The sequence below is a fragment of the Heterodontus francisci genome, chromosome 1 (assembly GCF_036365525.1).
Source record: "Heterodontus francisci isolate sHetFra1 chromosome 1, sHetFra1.hap1, whole genome shotgun sequence".
Taxonomy (NCBI): Eukaryota; Metazoa; Chordata; class Chondrichthyes; order Heterodontiformes; family Heterodontidae; genus Heterodontus; species Heterodontus francisci.
The window spans coordinates 127,990,954-128,011,083 of record NC_090371.1 but is presented as its reverse complement, the minus strand read 5'-3'; the positions used below and the strand labels follow the sequence as shown (position 1 = coordinate 128,011,083).

Sequence of the window (20,130 nt, the reverse complement as noted above, 5' to 3'; positions counted from 1 at the left end):
CGTGGTCAGGGACAGGAGGGTGTAAATACGAGTGAGGCAGGTATGGGGATCCAAAATTTAGCTTTGGAGGAGCCTCAGTCAGTGCCCTTATCCAATAGGTATGAGGATCTTACTCCCAGTGTGGACGAGGGCACAGACTGCTGGGAGGATGAGCGAACTGACCACAGCACTGTGGTTCAGAGCGCCATTCAAGTGGGGGGTGGGGGGGGGGGGGTGGGGGGAGAAAAGAGAAATGTTGTAGTCATAGGGGATAGCATAGTTAGGGGAATAGATACTGTTCTCTGCAGCAAAGATAGAGAGTCCCGAAGGCTGTGTTGCCTACCTGGTGCCAAGGTTAAGGATATCTCTTTTGGGCTAGAGAGGAACTTGGAGCGGGAGGAAAAGGATCCAGCTGTCATGGTCTACGTAGGTACCAATGACATAGGTAGGACTAGGAAAGAGGTTCTGCTGAGGGACTATTAGCAGCTCAGGGCTAAATTAAAAAGCAGAACCACAAAGGTAATCATCTTTTTCTCTTCTTTGGCCTCCTTGTCTCAAGAGACAATGGGTAAGCGTTTGGAGGTGGTCAGTGGTTTGTGCAGCAGCGCCTGGAGTGGTTATAAAGGCCAATTCTAGAGTGACAGACTCTTCCACAGGTGCTACAGATAAAATTGGTTGTCGGCGCTGTTACACAGTTGGCTCTCCCCAGGTGGTCCTGCCACCTGATGCCAAGGATTCTCCGGAGGCAGCGAAGATGGAATGAATTGAGACGTCGCTCTTGGCTGACATACGTTGTCCAGGCCTCGCTGCCGTAGAGCAAGGTACTGAGGACACAGGCTTGATGCATTCGGACTTTTGTGTTCCCTGTCAGTGCGCCATTTTCTCTCACTCTCTTGGACAGTCTGGACATAACAGTGGAAGCCTTTCCCATGTGCTTGTTGATTTCTGCATCAAGAGACAGGTTACTGGTGATAGTTGAGCCTAGGTAGGTGAACTCTTGAACCACTTCCAGAGCGTGGTGGCCGATATTGATGGATGGAGCATTTGTGACGTCCTGCCCCATGATGTTCGTTTTCTTGAGGCTGATGGTTAGGCCAAATTCATTGCGGGCAGCTGCAATCAGCTCATTTAGCTGATTAGCAGCTCAGGGCTAAATTAAAAAGCAGAAGCACAAAGGTAATAATCTCCAGATTACTACCTGAGCCACATGCAAATTGGCATAGGGTAAATAAGATTGGAGAGGTAAACGTGTGGCTCAAAGATTGGTGTGGGAGAAATGGGTTCCGACTCATGGGACACTGGCACCAGTACTAGGGAGAGAGAGAGCTGTTCCGTTGGGATGGGTTGCACTTGAACCATGCTGGGACCAGTGTCCTGGCGAATCGTATAACTAGGGTTGTAAATAAGGCTTTGAACTGGGAGGATTCAATTGAAGGGAAGTTTGAAAAGTAACGAGAGGGCAGAGGTGCAGGGTAGTGAAGGGACATACATTAATCAGAGTGTGACAGGGATGGACACAGAATATGAACATAACAGTACAGCAGAAAGTAGAACCAGAGTAGGTAAAAAGCTAAAGCTTAAGGCTCTTTATCTGAATGCACGTAGCATTTGTAACAAGATAGATGAGTTGACGGCACAGATAGAAATAAACGAATATGATCTGATAGCTATCACAGAGACGTGGTTGCAAGATAACCAGGACTGGAATCTCAATGTTCAAGGATATTCGACGTTCTGGAAGAATAGGCAGAAAGGAAAAGGAGGTGGGGTAGCTTTGTTATTAAAGGAAGGGATCAGTGCAGTTGTGAGTAATGATATAGGTGTAATAGATCATGATGTAGAATTAGTTTGGGTGGAAATAAAGAATAGCAAGGGAAAGAAATCATGGGTGGGATTGGTCTATAGGCCGCCAAGGAGTTGCCTCTCTGTAGGACAAGATATTAATCAGGAAATAATGGTGTGTAAGAAGGGCACTGCAATTATCATGGGTGATTTTAATCTGCATATAGACTGGACAAATCAAACTGGCACGGGTAACATGGAAGACGAATTTGTAGAGTGCATCAGGGATTGTTTCTTAGAACAATATATGCAGAACCTACCTGGGAACAGGCCATTTTAGATGTGGTAATATGTAATGAGCTTGGATTAATAAGAGATCTTGTAGTTAAGGATCCACAAGGGGGAAACGATCATAACATGGTAGAATTTCAAATTCAGCTTGAGGGTGAGCAACTCGAGCCTTAAACCAGTGTCTTCAACTTAAACAAGGGCAATTACAGAGGCATGAAGAAAGAGTTGTCTAGAGCAGGCTGGGAAAATAGACAACAGGGGAAGACAGTAGGTGAGCAGTGGCAGACTTTTAAGCAGATATTTCATTACACTCAGCAAACATTTATTCTGGTAAGGAAGGAAGGATTCGAAGAGAACGATGAACCACCCGTGGATAACAAAGAAAGTTAAGGAGAGTATCAAATCAAAAACAAAGGGGCGAAAGCTAGTGGTAGGCCAGAGGATTGGGAATTTTTTAGAAACCAGTAGCGGATGACTAAAAAAACTAATAAAGAGGGAGAAAACTGATGAGAGTAAATTGGCAAGAAATATAAAAACAAACAGTAAGAGCTTCTATGGGTATATAAAAAGAAAGAGTAGCTAAACTAAGTATGGGACTCTTAGAGGATGAGACTGGGGAATTAATAACAGGGAACAGGGAAATGGCAGATAATTTAAACCAATATTTTGCATCGGCCTTCACGGTGGAGGACACTATAAACATCCCAACAATAATAGATGAGCAAGGTGTAAATGAGAGGGAAGAACTTCTAACAATCTCCATCATGAGGGAAAAGGTGCTGGACAAACTGATGGGACTAAAGGTAGACAAGTCGCCAGGACCTGATGGCCTGCATCCAAGGGTTTTAAAATAAGTGGATGCAGAGATAGTGGAGGCATTGGTCATAATATAAGGTACCAGCGGATTGGAAAACTGCTAATGTGACGCCCCTATTCAAGAAAGGAGGGAGACAGAAAGCAGGAAACTATAGCCTGGTTAGCTCAACATCTGAGATTGGGAAAACACTGGAGTCCATTAACAAGGAAGAAATAGCAGGACATATAGAAAAACTTAACGCAATCAAACCGAGCCAACATGGTTTTATGAAAGGGAAATCATGTTTGACAAATTTGTTACAGTTCTTTGAGGATAACAAGCAGAGTGGATAAAGGGGAACCGGTAGATGCAGTGTATTTGGATTTTCAGAAGGCGTTCGATAAGGTGCCACATAAAAGGTTATTTCACAAAATAAGAGCTCAGGGTATTGGGGGTAATGTGTTGGCGTGGATTGAGGATTGGTTAACACACAGAAGGCAGAGGGTCGGGATCAATAGGTCTTTTTCATGTTGGAAAGCTGTAACTAGTGGAGTGCCACAAGGATCAGTCCTAGGGCCTCAACTATTTACGATCTATATTAATGACTTGGAGGAAGGGACAGAGTGTAGTGTATCCAAATTTGCTGACAATACATAAATAGGTGGGAAGGCATGTTGTGATGAGGATACAAAGAATATGCAAAGGCATATAGATAGGTTAAGTGAGTGGGCAAAAACTTGGCAGATGGTGTTCAATGTGGGAAAGTGTGAAGTAATCCACTTTGTTAGGAAGAATAAAAAGGCAGATTATTTAGATGGAGAAGACTACAAAAACTGCAGGACAGAGGAATCGGTGTTCTTGTACATGAAACACAAAAGGTTAGCATGCAGATGCAGCAACTAATTAGGAAGGCAAATGGAATTTTGGCCTTTATTGCTAGGGGGTTCGAGTTTAAAAATAGGGAAATCTTGTTACAACTGTACAGGGTGTTGGTGAGGCCACACCTGGAGTACTGCGTAGAGTTTTGGTCCCCGTATTTAAGGAAGGATATACTAGCACTGGAGGCAGTTCAGAAAAGGTTCACTAGGCTGATTCCTGGGATGAAGGGGTTATCTTATCAAGAACGGCTAAACAGGTTAGGCCTTTATTCATTGGAGTTCAGAAGAATAAGAGGTGATCTTATTGAAACATAAGATTCTGAGGGGGCTTGACAGGGTAGATGTTGAGAATGTGTTTCCACTGGTGGGGGAATCACAAACTAGGGGACATAGTTACAGAATAAGGGGCACACATTTAAAACAGATGCGAAAGAATTTCTTCTCTCAGAGGGTGGTGAACCTCTGGAATTCTCTACATCAGAGAGTTGTGGAGGCTAGGTCACTAAATGTATTTAAGGAGGAGGTAGATAGATTTTTGAAATCTTGGAGAGTCGAGGGTTATGCGGCACAGGCCCGAAAGAGGAGTTGAAGCCTGGGACAGATCAGCCATGATCTTATTGAATGGCGGAGCAGGCTTGAGGGTCTGAATGGCCTACTCCTGCGCCTATTTTTTATGTTATGTGCTCAAATCCTCTTGCAATAAAGGCCAACATACCATTTGTCTTCCGAATTGCTCGCTGCACCTGCATGTTAGCTTTCAGTGACTTATGCACAAAGACACTCAGGTCCCTTTGGACATCAGCACTTGCCAATCTCTCACCATTTAAGAAATGTTCTACATTTCTGTTTTTCCTATCAAAGTGGACAACTTCACATTTTTCCACATTATATGCTATCTGCCATGTTCTTGCCCACTCACTTAACCTGTCTAAATCCCCTTGAAACCTCTTTTCATCCTCCTTACAACTCACAATGCCACCTAGTTTTGGTCATCATCTATACATTTGGTCCCTACATCCAAATCATCAATGTAGATTGGGAACAGCTGGGGCCCAAGTAAAGATCCTTGCAGTATCCCACTAGTCACAGCCAACCAACCTGAAAATGATCCGTTTATTCCTACTCTGTTTCCTTTTCATTAACCAATTCCCAATTCATTATATTACCCTGAATCCCACGTGCTCTAATTTTGCTTACTAACCTCTTGTGTGGGACCTTATCGAAAGCTTTCTGAAAATCCAATTACACCACATCCATTGGTTCCCCCTTATCTAGTCTGCTAATTACATCCTCAAAAAACTCCAACAGGTTTGTCAAACATGATTTCCCTTTCATAAATCCATGTTGACTTTGCCCAATTCTACCATTATTTTCCAAGTGCCCACTTATTACATCCTTTAAAATACATTCTAGCATTTTCCTTACTACTGATGTCAGGCTAACAGGTCTGTAGTTCCCTGTTTTCTCTCTCCTTCCTTTCTTAAATAGCAGAGTTACATTTACTACCTTCCAATCTTCAGGAACTGCTCCAGAATCTATAGAATTTTACAAGATAATCATCAATGCATCCACCATCTCCGGCCACCTCTGTCAACACAGAGATGCAGATCAGGTCCAGGGAATTTATCAACTTTCAGTCCAATTAATTTCTCCAGTACTACTTTTTCACTGATACTAATTTCTTTCAGTTCCTCATTCTAGCTAGTCCTTCGGTTCTCTCATATTGCTGGGAGGTATTTTTTTTGTATCTTCCTCTGTGAAGAGAGACACAAAGTTTCTGTTTAGTTTCTCTGCCATTTCCTTATTCCCCATTATAAATTCCCTTGTCTCTGCCTGTAATGGGCCCACATTTGCCTTTGCTAACCTTGTCCTTTTTACGTACCTATAGAAGCTTTTACGATCCGTTTTTGTTTCTCGCTAGTTTACTTTCATATTCTATTTTCTCTTTCTTTACCAGTTTCTTGGACCTCCCTTGCTGAATTCTAAAATGCTCCCAATCCTGAGGCTTGCTACTTTTTTGTCAACTTTATAAGCCTCTTCTTTTGATCTATACAATCTTTAAGCTCTTGCTAGCCATCATTGGATCACTTTTCTTGCTGGGTTTTTGTGCCTCAAATGAATGTAAATTTGTTGTAAATCATTTACTAATTCTTTAAATGCTAGACATTGCCTGTCTACCACTATACCTTCTAATGTCGTTTCCCAATCTACCACTGCTAACTCGCCTCTCGTACCTTCGGAGTTTCCTTTGTTTTGATTTAAGACAGTTTTGGATTGAACTACATCACTTTCAAACTTAAAGTAAAATACTATCATATTATGGTCACTCCTCCCTGAAGGCTCCTTTACAACGAGATTATTAATGAGCCCTTCTCATTGCACAATACCAGATCTAAAGTAGCCCATTCTCTCGTTGGTTCCTCAACATACTGTTCTAGAAAACCATCTCGTATACATTTCAGGAATTCATTCTCCACAGCATTAGTGCTAATTAGGTTTACCGAGTCTATATGTAGATTGAAGTTCCCAGCGATTACTGTATTAGCCTGGTTACATGCACCCCTAATTTCCTGATTTAAACAGTGCCCTACTGTTTGGTGGCCTATAAAAAAAACTCCTACCAATGTTTTCTGCCCCTTGCTGTTTCTAAGCTCTACCCAAACTGATTGTACATCTTGATCTAAGATCCTCTCCCACTAATGTACTGATCTCACCCTTTATCAACAGCACTACCCCACCTCCTTTCCCTTTTTGCATATCCTTCCTAAATGTCAAATACCTTGAACATTCAGTTCCCAGCCTTAGTCATCCTGCAGCCACGTCTCTGTAATGTCAATTAGATCATAACTGTTTCCTTCCGTTAGTGCTGTCAATTCATCTAACTTGTTGTGAATGCTGTGTGCATTCAGATAGAGTGCCTTTAATCCTGTCTTTTTATTATTTTCACAACCTCTTGCATTATCTGCTGGCACACTCAAGTTTGTACACTCTGCCCTTCCTGCCACGCTCTGATCATCATTACCCTTATTGCTACCTTGCTCTCACGCCTTCTCTTATCTCTTTAAATTATCACATTTTCTTACACTTGATACCTCCCCTCCACCATTTAGTTTAATGTCCTGTCTACCATCCTATTCATATGACTCGTCAGAACACTGGTCCCAGCACCATTCAAGTGAAGACCGACTTAACTGTACAGCTCCCACTTTCCCAAATACTTTCCAAAGATTACCTTTGAGGTTCTGCTTTTTAATTCAGTCCCTAGCTGCTCATACTCCCGATGCAGAACCTCTTTCCTAGTCCAATCTATGTTGTCGGTACCCATGTGGACCACGACAACTGGATCCTCCCCCTCCCACAGTAAGTTCCTCTCTAGCCCTCAGCAGATGTCCCGAGCTCTGGCACCGGGCAGGCAACCTTCTGACTCTCGCTCTTGACCACAGAAAACTGTGTTTATCCCCCTGACTATACTATCGCCTACTACCACTGCATTCCTATTTAATCCCCCCGCTTAAATGGGTTCCTGTACTACCGTGCCATGGTCAGTTTGCTCATCCACTCTGCAGCCCTCACTCTCATCCATACAAGCTGAAAGAATCTCAAACCTGTTTGGCAATTGCAAGGGCTCAGGCTCCTCCACATCTGCCTTCTCGATCCACTTACCTGCCTGACTCACAGTCACACCCTCCTGTCCCTGACCACTGACTAAATCAGAAGACCCTATTCCTAAGTGGTGTGACTGCCTCCTGGAACAAAGTATCCAGGTAACTTTGTCTCTCCCTGATGCATCGAAGTGTCTGTAGTTCGGCCTCCAGCTCACTGACTGAGCTGAAGCTCCTCGATACACAGACACGTACTGCAGGCATGTATACTGTGAATCACACTAGCGTCCACCAGCTCCCACATACTGCAGCCGCAACTCATCACCTGCCCTGCCATCTTTATTATGTATTTATTGATTATACATTAAGAAAAATAAATTACCAAGAAGCTTAACTACTGCTAGTAAAGCTTACTACTACTAAAACCTTATTAAATTACCTGAGTCTCAAAAGATTATTTCAATTAATGTTTTCAATTAATATTTCAACTAACCCCAATTAAAATTCCTTAGTTTAGATAAGAGAAAACGTTCACCAACAAATAACTTACCTTCTTTTCTGTAATGCCACACATCAATTTTCTCAGGAACGCTCTGAAGACACAGACTCACCACCCTAGCTCTTCAAACTCTCGCTGTTGTCTCTAGGTTACCCTCTATTTCTGGGAAGAAACTTGCATCTTCTACAGCTACTGGAGGCGGAAAAGGAGCACCTCATTCCCCCACGTGAACCGAATTCCCAACTTCACCCTCTGACTGCTTCTCGTTCAGGTGAAATCTCCTCTGTGCGCCCCTTACTCCAATATAACTGAACATTTTCAGAAAGATCAGAAGCAAAACATTGCGGAAGCTAGAAATACTCAGCAGGCCAGGCAGCATCTGTGGAGAGAAAAGCAGAGTTAATGGTTCAGGTCAATGACCTTTCATCTGATGGCCATTGGCCTGAAACCTTAACTCTGCTTTTCTCTCCACAGATGCTGCCTGGCCTGCTGAGTATTTCCAGCATTTTCTTTTATTTTCAGAAAAATGTTTGAGTGATTAGAGGAGAATCTATTGGTGCCACCCAAGGGCCAGATTGTGCAATTTATGCCAATTTAAGTCACCATTATGAATGTGGACATAAGAATTTATAATTGGGAAAAGCTGATATGAAAGTGCAACAACAACAACAACTTGTATTTATATAGCACCTTTAACATAGTAGAATGTCCAAGACACTTCACAGAAGCATTATCAAGCAAAATTTAACACCAAGCCACATAAGATAAGCTCAAACCAGAGTCAAATAGGACACCCAGGTTGCAAACCATCCGTTCCATCCTTAGATGGTTGCCAGGAAGAGGGATGAGGTAGGTGGCTAGGGAATGGAGTTTGTGGCAGTGACAGAAGACAATATTTAGTTGGAGGAAATTTCAGCTCTTTCAATACTGGAGATCAGACAAGCAGTCTGAAATTTAGAAACAGTGGAGGGGTCGAGAGAGGTGGTGGTGGTGAGGTCCAGCTGGGTGCTGTTAGCATGTACATGGAAACTGATGCTGTATTTTCAGATGATATTGAGGGGCAGCATGTAGATGAGAAGTAGAACAGGTTCAAGGATTGATCACTGGGGTAAACCAGATGTAATGGAGTGGGAAGAAAAGCCATTACAGTGATTCTCTGGCTACGACTAGACAGATAAAAATGGAACCAGGCAGACCCACCCAGCTGGACAATGGTGAAGCAGCACTGGAGGAGGATGATGTGGAGACCCATGTTAAAGGCTGCAGACAGGTCGAGAAGGACAAGACAAGATAACATACCATGGTCATAGTCACATGGGAGGTAATTTGTGACTTTGATAAAAGCTGTTTCAGTACTGTTGCAGGGTGGAAACCTGATTGGAGGGATTCAAACACCGAGTTCCAGGAGAGATGGGAGGCACGGATTTGCAAGGTGACAACGGGTTCAAGAACTTGGAGAGGAAAGGGAGATTGGAGACGGAGGCAGTAGTTTGCAAGTACTGAGTGGCCAAGGTTTTTTTTTTGAGGAGATGGTTGCTAACAGCAGATCTGAAGGTGTGAGGGACAGGACTCGAGGAGAGAGAACTGTTTACAACATCAGCAAACATGGGAGCCAGGAAGGGAAGTTGATGGTCAGCAATTTAGTGCAAATGGAGTTGAGGGACCAGGAGGTGGGTTGCATGGACAAGATGAGCATCAGGGAGATGGGAGAAAAACTAGAGAATAATGCAAGTTTACAGCTAGGGCAGAAGGGAACCTTAGAGATATGATGGCCCAGTGGGCTAGGAGAATGGAGGGAAGTGGCAGAGGCAGCTGGTCAGATTGTCTCAATCTTAGTGACAAAGTCCATGAACTCCTTCAACTTCTTGGTGGTGAGGTTCGAGGAGACAGGGGAGAGAGGTCTAAAAAGACAGATTACAGTAAAGAAAGTGGGAGTTATCCATGCATTCCAGGATTATCCTGGAATAGTGAGCAGTTTTGGCAGACCAGAAAGCACTTTATGTAGTCCTACTAGATCTGGCAACAAATGGCTAAACCAGTTATTTGCCATATCCTTTCCAAAGCTGCATCCTTTGGATTTAATTTAACAGAGATGAGGGCCATACCAGGAGGAATGGCCAGGGTGAGAAACAGTAATAGTCTTAATGGGGACTAGGGCATCAAAGGTGGAGGTGAGTGTCCCGTTGAGCAGATCAGTAACTGCAGAAATGCCAGGGTGAATGGAGGGTCAAAGACAGGACAGTTGGGGTTTTGAAAGTGCAGTTGCAAGAGAATTGGCAGAGTTTCTTTTTCAGGGGCACACACAGAACGAAGCAGGGTTGGAAGGGGGAAAGGGAATGTCGGTGGAGAGTGCTCCAAGGAAGCGATCAGAGATCACCTTATCTGTGATTGAGATAAAGGAAGCAGCAAGGCCACATGAGATGGCAAGGTTAAGAGGTGACTGTGTATTTTGGGATGGGCATTTATATGGAAAGAGAGATTAGGGGAGGATAGGTGGTCAGTGAACTTGGAGGAGAGAGACTGCATGATGAATTGCAATGTAGGTTGAAATCACTGAGGATGAGAAGTCACCCATTGCGGAGGCTGAGACATTAAAATAGTGAAGATATTTCAGTGAGAAAAATGTTACCATACTTGGGTGGGCAGTAGAAAGCAAGGATTTTAAATGAGAGGTGAGAGGATGGAACAAGGTGAGATTCTCAAAGGAGGAGAGGAGGAGGAGGATAGGCCAGGGTGTGATGTGGTGATGAGGCAGACTACGACTGCAACAGTCTGGCCGGGGCAAGTGGTAGAAGATATAGCCAGGCAGGAAGGCTTCATTTAGCGGGAAGGTGTCATCACCCCTCAACCAGGTTTCCATCAAGGCCATGATGTTGATGCAATCATCCACAATGAGCTCATGGATAGCAAGGACTTTGTTCACAAATAAACGGACATTCTGGAGGGAGACTTGGAAGAGGGGCGTTGATAGCTGATATACTGGCAAAGTCCACAGGATCAGCATCGGATTTGGATGGGGAGGAGATTGGCAAGATTAGCCCTCAGCAATTGCACTGGGCGGGATGGTCAGCAAGAGAGTAGGATGGGGCAGTTAGGACTGCTGCTCTTAAGGAGGCAGTGACAAGTAGCCAGATGTGCTCTTTAGGATGCCAAAAGGGGAACAGAGGGAAGTTGTGGGCTTATCCCAGAGGGAGTCAAGCCTGGGATGGCAGCAGGAGATTAGGAAGGTCAAGGGATACTGAAAGGTTGTGGTAGGAATTTTGGAGAGCAGATATCGATTAATTTCTAAATTTTAAAGATATCAAGGGATATGGGATAGTGTGGGAAAATGGCTTTGAGGTAGATCAGTCATGATCTAATCGAATGGTGGAGCAGGTTCGAGGGACTGAATGGCCTACTCCTGCTCCTATTTTCTATGTTTCTATTACTCAAAAGAGGAAAAAAAAAAGGAGGCCATGATGACAGGAGAGAGGGGTTTAGGTAGGAGTTATAACTGAAAAAGTGAAAACAGAAGTGATGGGCTCAGGCTCGGAGCAGCAGCCAAATCCTGCATGCAAATGGACACAGGGAAACCTTAAGTTACATAGCAATTATTAGGATACACCTATCATAGCAGTAAACGGGGACTAGAAAGACGACAATAGGAGGGAGTCCAGAGTTAAAGACAGAGGTTCCGTGGTGGAATTAAGTTGACATAGGTAGAGTGAAGCTGGAATGCATCATCAATGAACTGTGGAAGAAAGAGTCACATTATGAAGTATGGTGCTGTAGACACAAAGAGAATGTAAATGTAAAATTTGACAGTAAGATTATAGATGCATCATGATAGAGTAGCTTCTTTCGCTCACTGTACCAGATTCACGCAAAAAAAAAGACAACTTGTTTTGATGCAATAGCTCCAGAACAGACTTGTGTCTGACCATAAATAACTTTTGGATTTTGCATTTATTTTATAGTCTTATGACACTAAAAACAGGGGAGTCAAGATTAGGGTTAGAGGGAGGGGCTGAACTTAAATGGGAAATACAGATGTAATTCATAATTTAGTCCCCAATTTGAAGTCATACATTGTACAAGTTATATTTTCTTTTGCACACATATATATAGTATATATTTAAAAATATAAATTATATCTGCACACTTGCTGTGAAGACCCAGTTTCTTATTGTAACAAATTGTCAATTGTCTGTCAATTTTTCCTATTCTTAATTCCTGGTCCAGGGATTGACAACCTTAATATCAAGAGAAGCCATTTTTAAAATGTAGTCAAAAATATCTGAAGAGCTGCAATGCTGTTACTCAAATTCCAATAATGATAAAAAACAGATCAGAAACACATTGCAACATTTTAAAGGTTTTTACAAAATATTGTTAATTGAATGATACTTTCTCACGAGTACAATGTTAATAAAAGTTTTTAAAAAAGCCATTTAATGACCATCAAAATGGATTTGATTGATCAAGATCAGGAGTCACACATGAGCCCTTATTGAACCACATGCTGCTTCGGAGCCGCTGGTTGCAGACCCCTCTCCTAGTCCATCTGTGATTGAAACTATCCACATTACATTCTCCCACCATTAATGGTGCAGGAGCACTTAAATTTCACACTAGGTTCTCAGTCTGGACTGCAACAAAGCTCCTATGCTCCAACCAACTCTGCTTCTCAAATTATCTTAGTTTTGCTAACATTAAATCAAAGTATTATACGACAACAGGACAAAAGTTCTGTTTCCAAAATGGGACTGAAGTACATCTGGTCAAAGTACTGTCCACCCTCTAAACCCACTTCACATGAGCTTGGGCTTCGTTCCCTGTGTGCATCACTACAGGAAAAATTATGAGACTGGAGTTCTCATTTAAATTTAATTTGACCTGTCATTCTTTGAAAGAATACTTTTCAACTTGTCTTGTTCATATGTTCATATTACTTGCCATGATGCACATTGGGCAGGTAAAGGCGCACTTTGGTCCTAGGGAGCAAGGGCTTATTAACATAAAATGTCTCAACCCATAGGAAAAAAAAACTAAGTCCCAAAAAGCTAATTGCATACCAAAAATAGTATGGGATATCATCACACAATCCAGATCACTCACTGATATAACTGACATAATGCTTAGGGTAAAACATAATTACATTTATTTAGAAGCAAGATTAAAACAGGTTTGGACAGTTTACTTTAAAGTGTCTCTTTCAAAGCATTACATATCTTGAATTTCTAAGAGTCCTCAGTACTTTATCTTCCCTGAGTTACTTCCAACTGCACTTTCTAAAATACCAACTAACTAGCCTTTGGCTCTCCATTCCCAGAAAAACTCTATCGTTTTTAATTTGCTCAGCTACGCCCTCCTGTCCATCTTTGATGCCCTTGTCTCCAGGAAAAGTTTACTCTTCCATCCTGGATGTTCCCCTCGTCATGCACGGAAGGAGCTGTGATGAAATAAACAATGAAATGGAAGAATTATGAATTTAAAATGTCAACTGTTAAACAAACCACAAGAACATCGACACATGTACCACAGACAAATGGAGTAGTGGCCATGTGACACCTCCTGTAATGGATATCAACAAATCTGTCTGAAAAGATGGAACTCGTTAACCTCGTTTGAAATAGCTCTAGAGAGAACCCTTTTGAAATTGAAAAGAGCACTTTTGCATATTTATGACTCTTATCAACAATGAATGAACTAACAAAGGTTTCTGGAGACAAACTGACTCACTGCCCAAACCAAAGTGATTAGGTGTGAAATAGCACAGTGTTAACAGATTGGTCCTCATTCAGATATCACTCGATAGCCATAGTGTCCATATTCTGATCCATTGCGTGGTCACACCAGAGGAAAGGGCCATGTGTCTCCAAACAGAAACTCTAATGTGGTGGATTTTTACCTTTAAAAAATATCCCTCTAGAGAGAAGGGTGATCAAGCCAACACCTTCAGAAAGCAGTCCAGTCAGAGGCCTTGCAAGTGATCCAGCCAAGAAGAACGCTGCTGAACAATAACTGAACAACCATTACAGCAGAGACATTTCAAAGTGACTTTAAGTCTCTCCATCTGTGAAGGTAACCACTAGAGCTCTACAACACCTCAACAAGTTCAAGATTACAAACACCCAGGCCTGCAGCTTTAGAACATACAACAGGTTTACAGCAAACAACGAACATTTACCTCACTTTGGACCTAGCCCTTGCTCTTCATCTATTCTTGTATGTGTGAGAGAGTGACAGAGTGAGAGATTGCGATCATTGAGAATTTTGCCAAAAAAAAAGTTTTTTAAAAAAAATATATGAAAACCTGTCATTTGTCTGTTTATTTGACATGAAAGACACTCGGGCTAATGCAACATGTTAACAAAAGACAATTGTGGTCAGTTGGAAGGTTAACAGTGGGAACCACCTATATCCCATTCCACCTGCCTATAACACCCTGATATAGCCATAATCCTTGCTCCTTCAAGCTCAAAGGTACAGACTTGTAGCATATCTAGCATACCATGGGTTTAGCCATTTAGCACCAAATCTGGTACGATCAGGCCACCACAACTCCAGGATCACCCTTGAGAACAGATAATCCCTGGCATCTTTTCTCCACCAAGAATTTCCTTAAATCCTTGTCCCCTGCCCCTTCCACCCTCACCTCCAACTCCAACAACCTCTGTCACCAAGATTGAGACCATCCTTTCAGCTCACTGTGCTGCTTCCCTCACTTTCCCTTGGCCTTTGGGTCAAATTTATCACCAGGCTCCCCATCGCCCCAAACCAGTGTCTTACTCTAGTTTCTCTCGTATCTCTCCTCATCCTCTCTTCAACATCATACTGCAAATGAAAGTAACGAAATCACAGACTTTCTGAATAATTAATTTGTGTCAGTCTTCACAGTACTGGAAGAGGATAATACATTGCAGTTGCTTTTTTTTTTTTAAAATAGAGTCATACGGCACTGCTGAGTCTGTGTCGACCAACAACCACCCCTTTATACTAATCCTACATTAATCCCACATCCCCACCATTCTCCTACCACCTACCTACACTAGGGGCAATTTACAATGGACAATTTATCTATCAACCTGCAAGTCTTTGGCTGTGGGAGGAAACCGGAGCACCTGGCGGAAACCCATGCGGTCACCGGGAGAACTTGCAAACTCCACACAGGCAGTACCCAGGACCGAACCTGGGTCGCTGGAGCTGTGAGGCTGCGGTGCTAACCACTGCACCATTGTGCCGCCCCTCTGACATTAGAGAAAAATTGACCACGAGTCCAACAAAGATAATTGATCGTTTTGAGGAAGTTAACTGAAATAGTAGACAGGGGAATTCTATGGATATAGTTCGTATCAACTTCCAGAAGACATTCAATAACGTTCCACATAAGAGACTGTTAAGTAAAATTAAAACTCATGGAATTGAAGGCAGATTACTGACCTGTGTCAGGAGATTGGTGAGGTGGTAGAAGACAGAAAGTAGCGATAACAGTGATTTACTCATCTTGGAAGGAAGTGACTTGTGATGTCCCACAAGGATCTGTGCTGGGGCCTCAAGTATTTACTATATTTATTAATGACTTAGATAGCACAACAGAGGGGTATATACTCAAGTTCGCAAATTGATTAGTGTAGTCAGGAGCATAAAATCACAAAGAGACTGTGATAGATTAAATGAATGGGCAAAACAGCTACAGATGGATTTCAATATAGGCAAATGCAAGCTCATCCATTTTGGACCATAAAAGGACAGATCCTAGCACTAATTAAAAGGTGAAACGATAGGACCAATAGAGATCCAAAGAGATTTAAGGTGCACATGTAATACAGATCACTAAAATGCAGTAGTTATGTATAAAGAACAAAACAAAAGGCTAATGGAATGCTAGCCTTTACATCAAGGTAGTATTTGACCAAGCGTGGCATCAAGGAGCCCTAACAAAATTGAAATCACTGGGAAAACTCTCTGCTGTTTGGAGTCATAACTAGCATAAAGGAAGATGGTTGTGGTTGTTGGAGGCCAATCATCTTAGCCCAGGACATCACTGCAGGAGTTCCTCAGGGTAGTGTTCTCAGCCCAACCATCTTCAATTGCTTCATCAGCGACGTTTCCTCCATCATAAGGTCAGAAGTGGGGGCAGTCACTGATGACTGCTCAGTGTTCACTACCATTTGCAACCCCTCAAATACTGAAACAGTCCGTTCTGCATGTAGCAACACGTGAACATTCAGGCTTGGGCTGATAAATGCTAAGTAGCATTTGCGCCACACAAGTGCCGGGCAATGACCAGCTTCAACAAGAGAAACCATCTGCCCTTGACATTCAATAGCATTACCATCACTGAATCCCCCACCATCAACATCCTGAGGATTACCAAAGCAAAATACTGTGGATGCTGGAAATCTGAAATAAAAACAGAAAATGCTGGAAATAGTCAGTAGGTCTGGCAAAGATGCTGCCTGACCTACTGAGTATTTCCAGCATTTTCTGTTTTTATTCAAGCGCAAGCTGTGCTTCCAAGCTCATATGCTCCCACATTGCAAAGGCTTCCTACTTCGAACTTCCTAACATCACCCATCTCTTCTGAAAATTTGATTTCCCTTCACCACATCAAAATCATAGAAGGAAGATGAAGACTGAGCAGGGGGGCAGAGGGGAGGGGGCTTTATTGACCAATATAGGTATCAATGGAATTGCTACAACTCTGGCAATCCTTGCAGCAGGAGAAAATTATGCAAATCAGAGAAGAATAAGTCAAAACATCGAAGCCCCGAATCAACTTCTCCCAGCAGCTGTTTTCCGAAGTTGGTGTTAATGGCTCGAGTAGATCGGAGAATCATATAATTCCAACTTTGGTTCAACAGAGGCACTTGTATATTGGCTGGTGCTAGTAGAGTTATTTAAAATGGTTTTGATTATGCAGTCAACCTTCTCAGAATAGAAAACTATTTCAAAATGATGCAATATAGTCCAAAGTATTTAAGGATTTCTTTCCAGTGAATTCAACATTCATATAGACCCCACTCCTTAGATTTATAACAGAAAAATGTTAAGATCAGTAAATAACAAACATTTCTCATATTTGTTGCAGGATGGACATGTTTTGAATTTTGTTGTTGGCATCAACTGAAATACTCGAATCGATCAACTTGGAAAGTGAAAACAGAAATTCAAAACTCAAACCGGCTTACAAGTTTACAAATCTCGACAGGCATTCGCAAAACCTTTCCCATTCAACCTCCATACATATGCCAGTAAGTTTTCATCTAAATAGCAGGAAACCTTTTGGAGCACTTAAAGCTTCAAATTCATGTGAAAAGAACAATGTAAACTGAGTTTTAAAATGTTTTGAGTATGTTCACAAAGTGAACTACTGCTATTAGCGAATGCTGAAGTCCAGATCTAAAATCAATGTGTATATGCACATGCACAGCATGGGTGAAGGAAGATGATGGCTAATACTGTTCTAATGGGGCTCCTTTCCTCCCTCTATTTTTGGCTACCAACTTATTTAACTGTACTTGGAACTTGATTAAGTGAGAAAAAAATCTTTACACTTCCAATGAATGGATATCTTCAGTTTTGTTTCAGAGAACAGAAGTTACTCAGTACAACAAAAAGAATTACCATCGTAAATCAGAACACAATTAATTTATTAAATCATCGATCAAGAAAAATAATGCAACATTCAGCACACTGCATAGATAAATTTCAGTTCAGGGCAACATATAACATGGCTCACAATGCCAACCATTTTATTATCCTGCACTAAATATCTTCAATGTCTTGCGAATATATTGTTTTGAGTTTATCAATAATTTCCCATGGAAATGAATTTCTAGAACATTTAACGGTCAGTGGCTTTCAGAAAGTTTTGAATAATTTTTAAATTACTGCTATATTTAAATAGCCAATTGCAAAATAAATACAACTATATAACTGATGTAAGAAAAAAGCAATGCTTAATCCTTTGGCCTTAAATGTTTATTTTTATCAAAAGATAAAATATACATTTTAACAATGAAAGGAAAGAATAGTGAAAGCACTGTTCATGTACCTACACCCCAAGGACTGAAGCGGTTCAAGAAGGCAGTTCACCACCACCTTCTCAAGAACAATTAGGGATGGGCAATAAATGTTGGCCTAGCCAGCGATGCCCACATCCCATGAACAAACGAATGAATCAAAAAAAAAAGTGTCAATTCTCCATAATAAATCGAATATGGAAATAGGGCAATTCAGTCATTTAAGTGTGAAAGGAGAGTAGGCTTAAAATTTCCTACCACGTGCTTATGCCATTAGTGGTGTCTCAATGCTTGCTACTTTTCAATTTGTTGATTTGTTTCAAAAATTTACAATGCTATGTAAAGCACACCAAAAGCCCAGCCAACAAAGATTATTCTTTTGATCTCAAACAGCTCAGAATTGTCTGATGGCAAGGCAATTAATAACATTCCAGTCCACTGGAGTCAACCATGTTACCTCTATTGACTCACAAGCTGGATTTAATGCTGCTTACCGGCTCACTACTTCCACTGCAACCGAATAGACTTAGGGTGAAATATTAAAAACTCTATGTAAGCTAAAAAGCAAAGAAATTCACATATATTAAGTTGGTCATACTTAACTGAAGTTCTCACAGAAGGAAATAAAACCATTGTAATGCAATCTACATAAGCTGTCTGTTCCAAGACAAAATTAGTGCTTATACGTATGAAATAGAATTATCTAGTGATATCTTAAGTGTCTCAATGAGATCACCATGCATGCCTAAATACACACAAAATATGTTGCCCGAGTTTTCATACAATAATATATATACATGAAAGTTAATGGGGTTTTGTCATGTGCATAAATCGTTTATAGCATTACAATTAATATTTGTAAACCTTGGAGCTGGAGGCTCAGCAAAAAAATTCAGTTGTGGGATTCACCCTAGTGTAATTATTTTGTTTTAAGAAGTACTCTAATAGATATGTTTTTTCCTAATTAATTTTGAGCATACCATAGCTTCCAATTTCTTCAATTGAGTTGTAGTAGGTAAAAGGTGACTACTGCCAAAATAATTCCACAGACAGGGATCATCAGGTATTTCCTGTATTTCTGCCAAGCTGTTTCTTTGGTCTCCATTGTGTCCCGTCTCTTATTCTTCTTACGGCGACCCTTTAGTTTTTTTTCAAAGGCTTCTAATTCCACCTGGATAAAACGTCATACAAATCAAGTTTAGTTCATGAACATATTTGGGTGTAAGGGGAACATGAAAGAAAAAAACAAAGTGAAATAGCCCTGCCAATTGGTCAGAGGTAAATACACCAAACTATTTGTGGTATGGACCTAGAAAATCAGAAAATCTCAGGTTCAATCTCTGGTTTTGCTAAGTTGGCCGAGCTCAGCCAGGGCAGCCGAGCTCAGGGCAGCATTTGGGACAATATAAATGGCATTGGTATGGACCTCACAAATGGGGGAAAGGTCAGCTCAGAGTTTCAGCTCCTGATAGTCATCCAATGAACTTTACTGGAAAGTGCACATGCGAACGTGCAGGCAATGAGAGAAAAGGGGCAGACTTGGCTGTTATTCCTGTTAGATTGAAATAGTTTGCTGACACTTCGTCTAAGTTCTCGCATGAAGAATGGCCACTTGGGCAAGGGACTGCTGGGCTGCGTGGAACTGTAATCAAGCAGGACTTATTACCTTTAAAAGATTAGTGATGAAAAGGGAAATACAAAGCCCAATACTCCCTTTTTTGAATCACTAGGGTTTTCAAAATTTAAAAACTAATTTGGTTCTTTTATTTTGTCGAAGAAATATATCAGAACACGCAAGTGAGATCACAAAACAAGAATCTAGTAACACAAAAATTACCCAACAGTGACTATATCCTACTCCATGCACATAATTATTCTTTAAGTAATGGAAGCAGAAAGGAGGAGCGATTTCAATATTTTTTAATCATTGATCAGAGAAACAGTAAATGTCACTATGGCATTACTGTGACTGGTTTACAAAGAAACTGTTCAGGGAATCAAATACAGACTCAAAGATAAACATGTAAGTACTAATGATACTCAAAGATCCTATTCAGTAGTTTCTTCATTGAAAATATGAATTAAAGACAGGAATGTGGTAGCACGATACTTTTGCCAAGCAACTAAAAATTGTTCATCAGCAGAATGTGAGAAACATCTGAATTTTCACTCCCTTCAAGAGCTAGATGTGGGGATGACACTCCCTTCTTTGGCTGATTCTCTTAATTTTTGGTAACCGTCATACTATTTGCTTTGTGCAAATTAGTGCGGGTTTTGCTAAAGTGTGCCAGGTAAG

General features: G+C 41.4%; 1 protein-coding gene across 4 annotated transcripts in view; it reads right to left on the bottom strand.

Moving 5' to 3' along the window:
• The window catches only part of nfxl1 (nuclear transcription factor, X-box binding-like 1), a 227,948-nt gene that overhangs the window by 20,282 nt on the left and 187,536 nt on the right, over positions 1-20,130 (bottom strand). For 2 of the 4 annotated variants that reach the window (XM_068035911.1, XM_068035941.1), the window contains exon 22: positions 17,446-19,005. In XM_068035911.1, the coding sequence (XP_067892012.1) occupies positions 18,832-19,005 (174 nt within the window). In that variant the 3' untranslated portion in view covers positions 17,446-18,831. Of the gene's footprint in view, positions 1-12,944; positions 13,259-17,445; positions 19,006-20,130 lie in introns of those variants that run through there. The other 2 variants (XM_068035921.1, XM_068035931.1) reach the window with 2 other exon arrangements.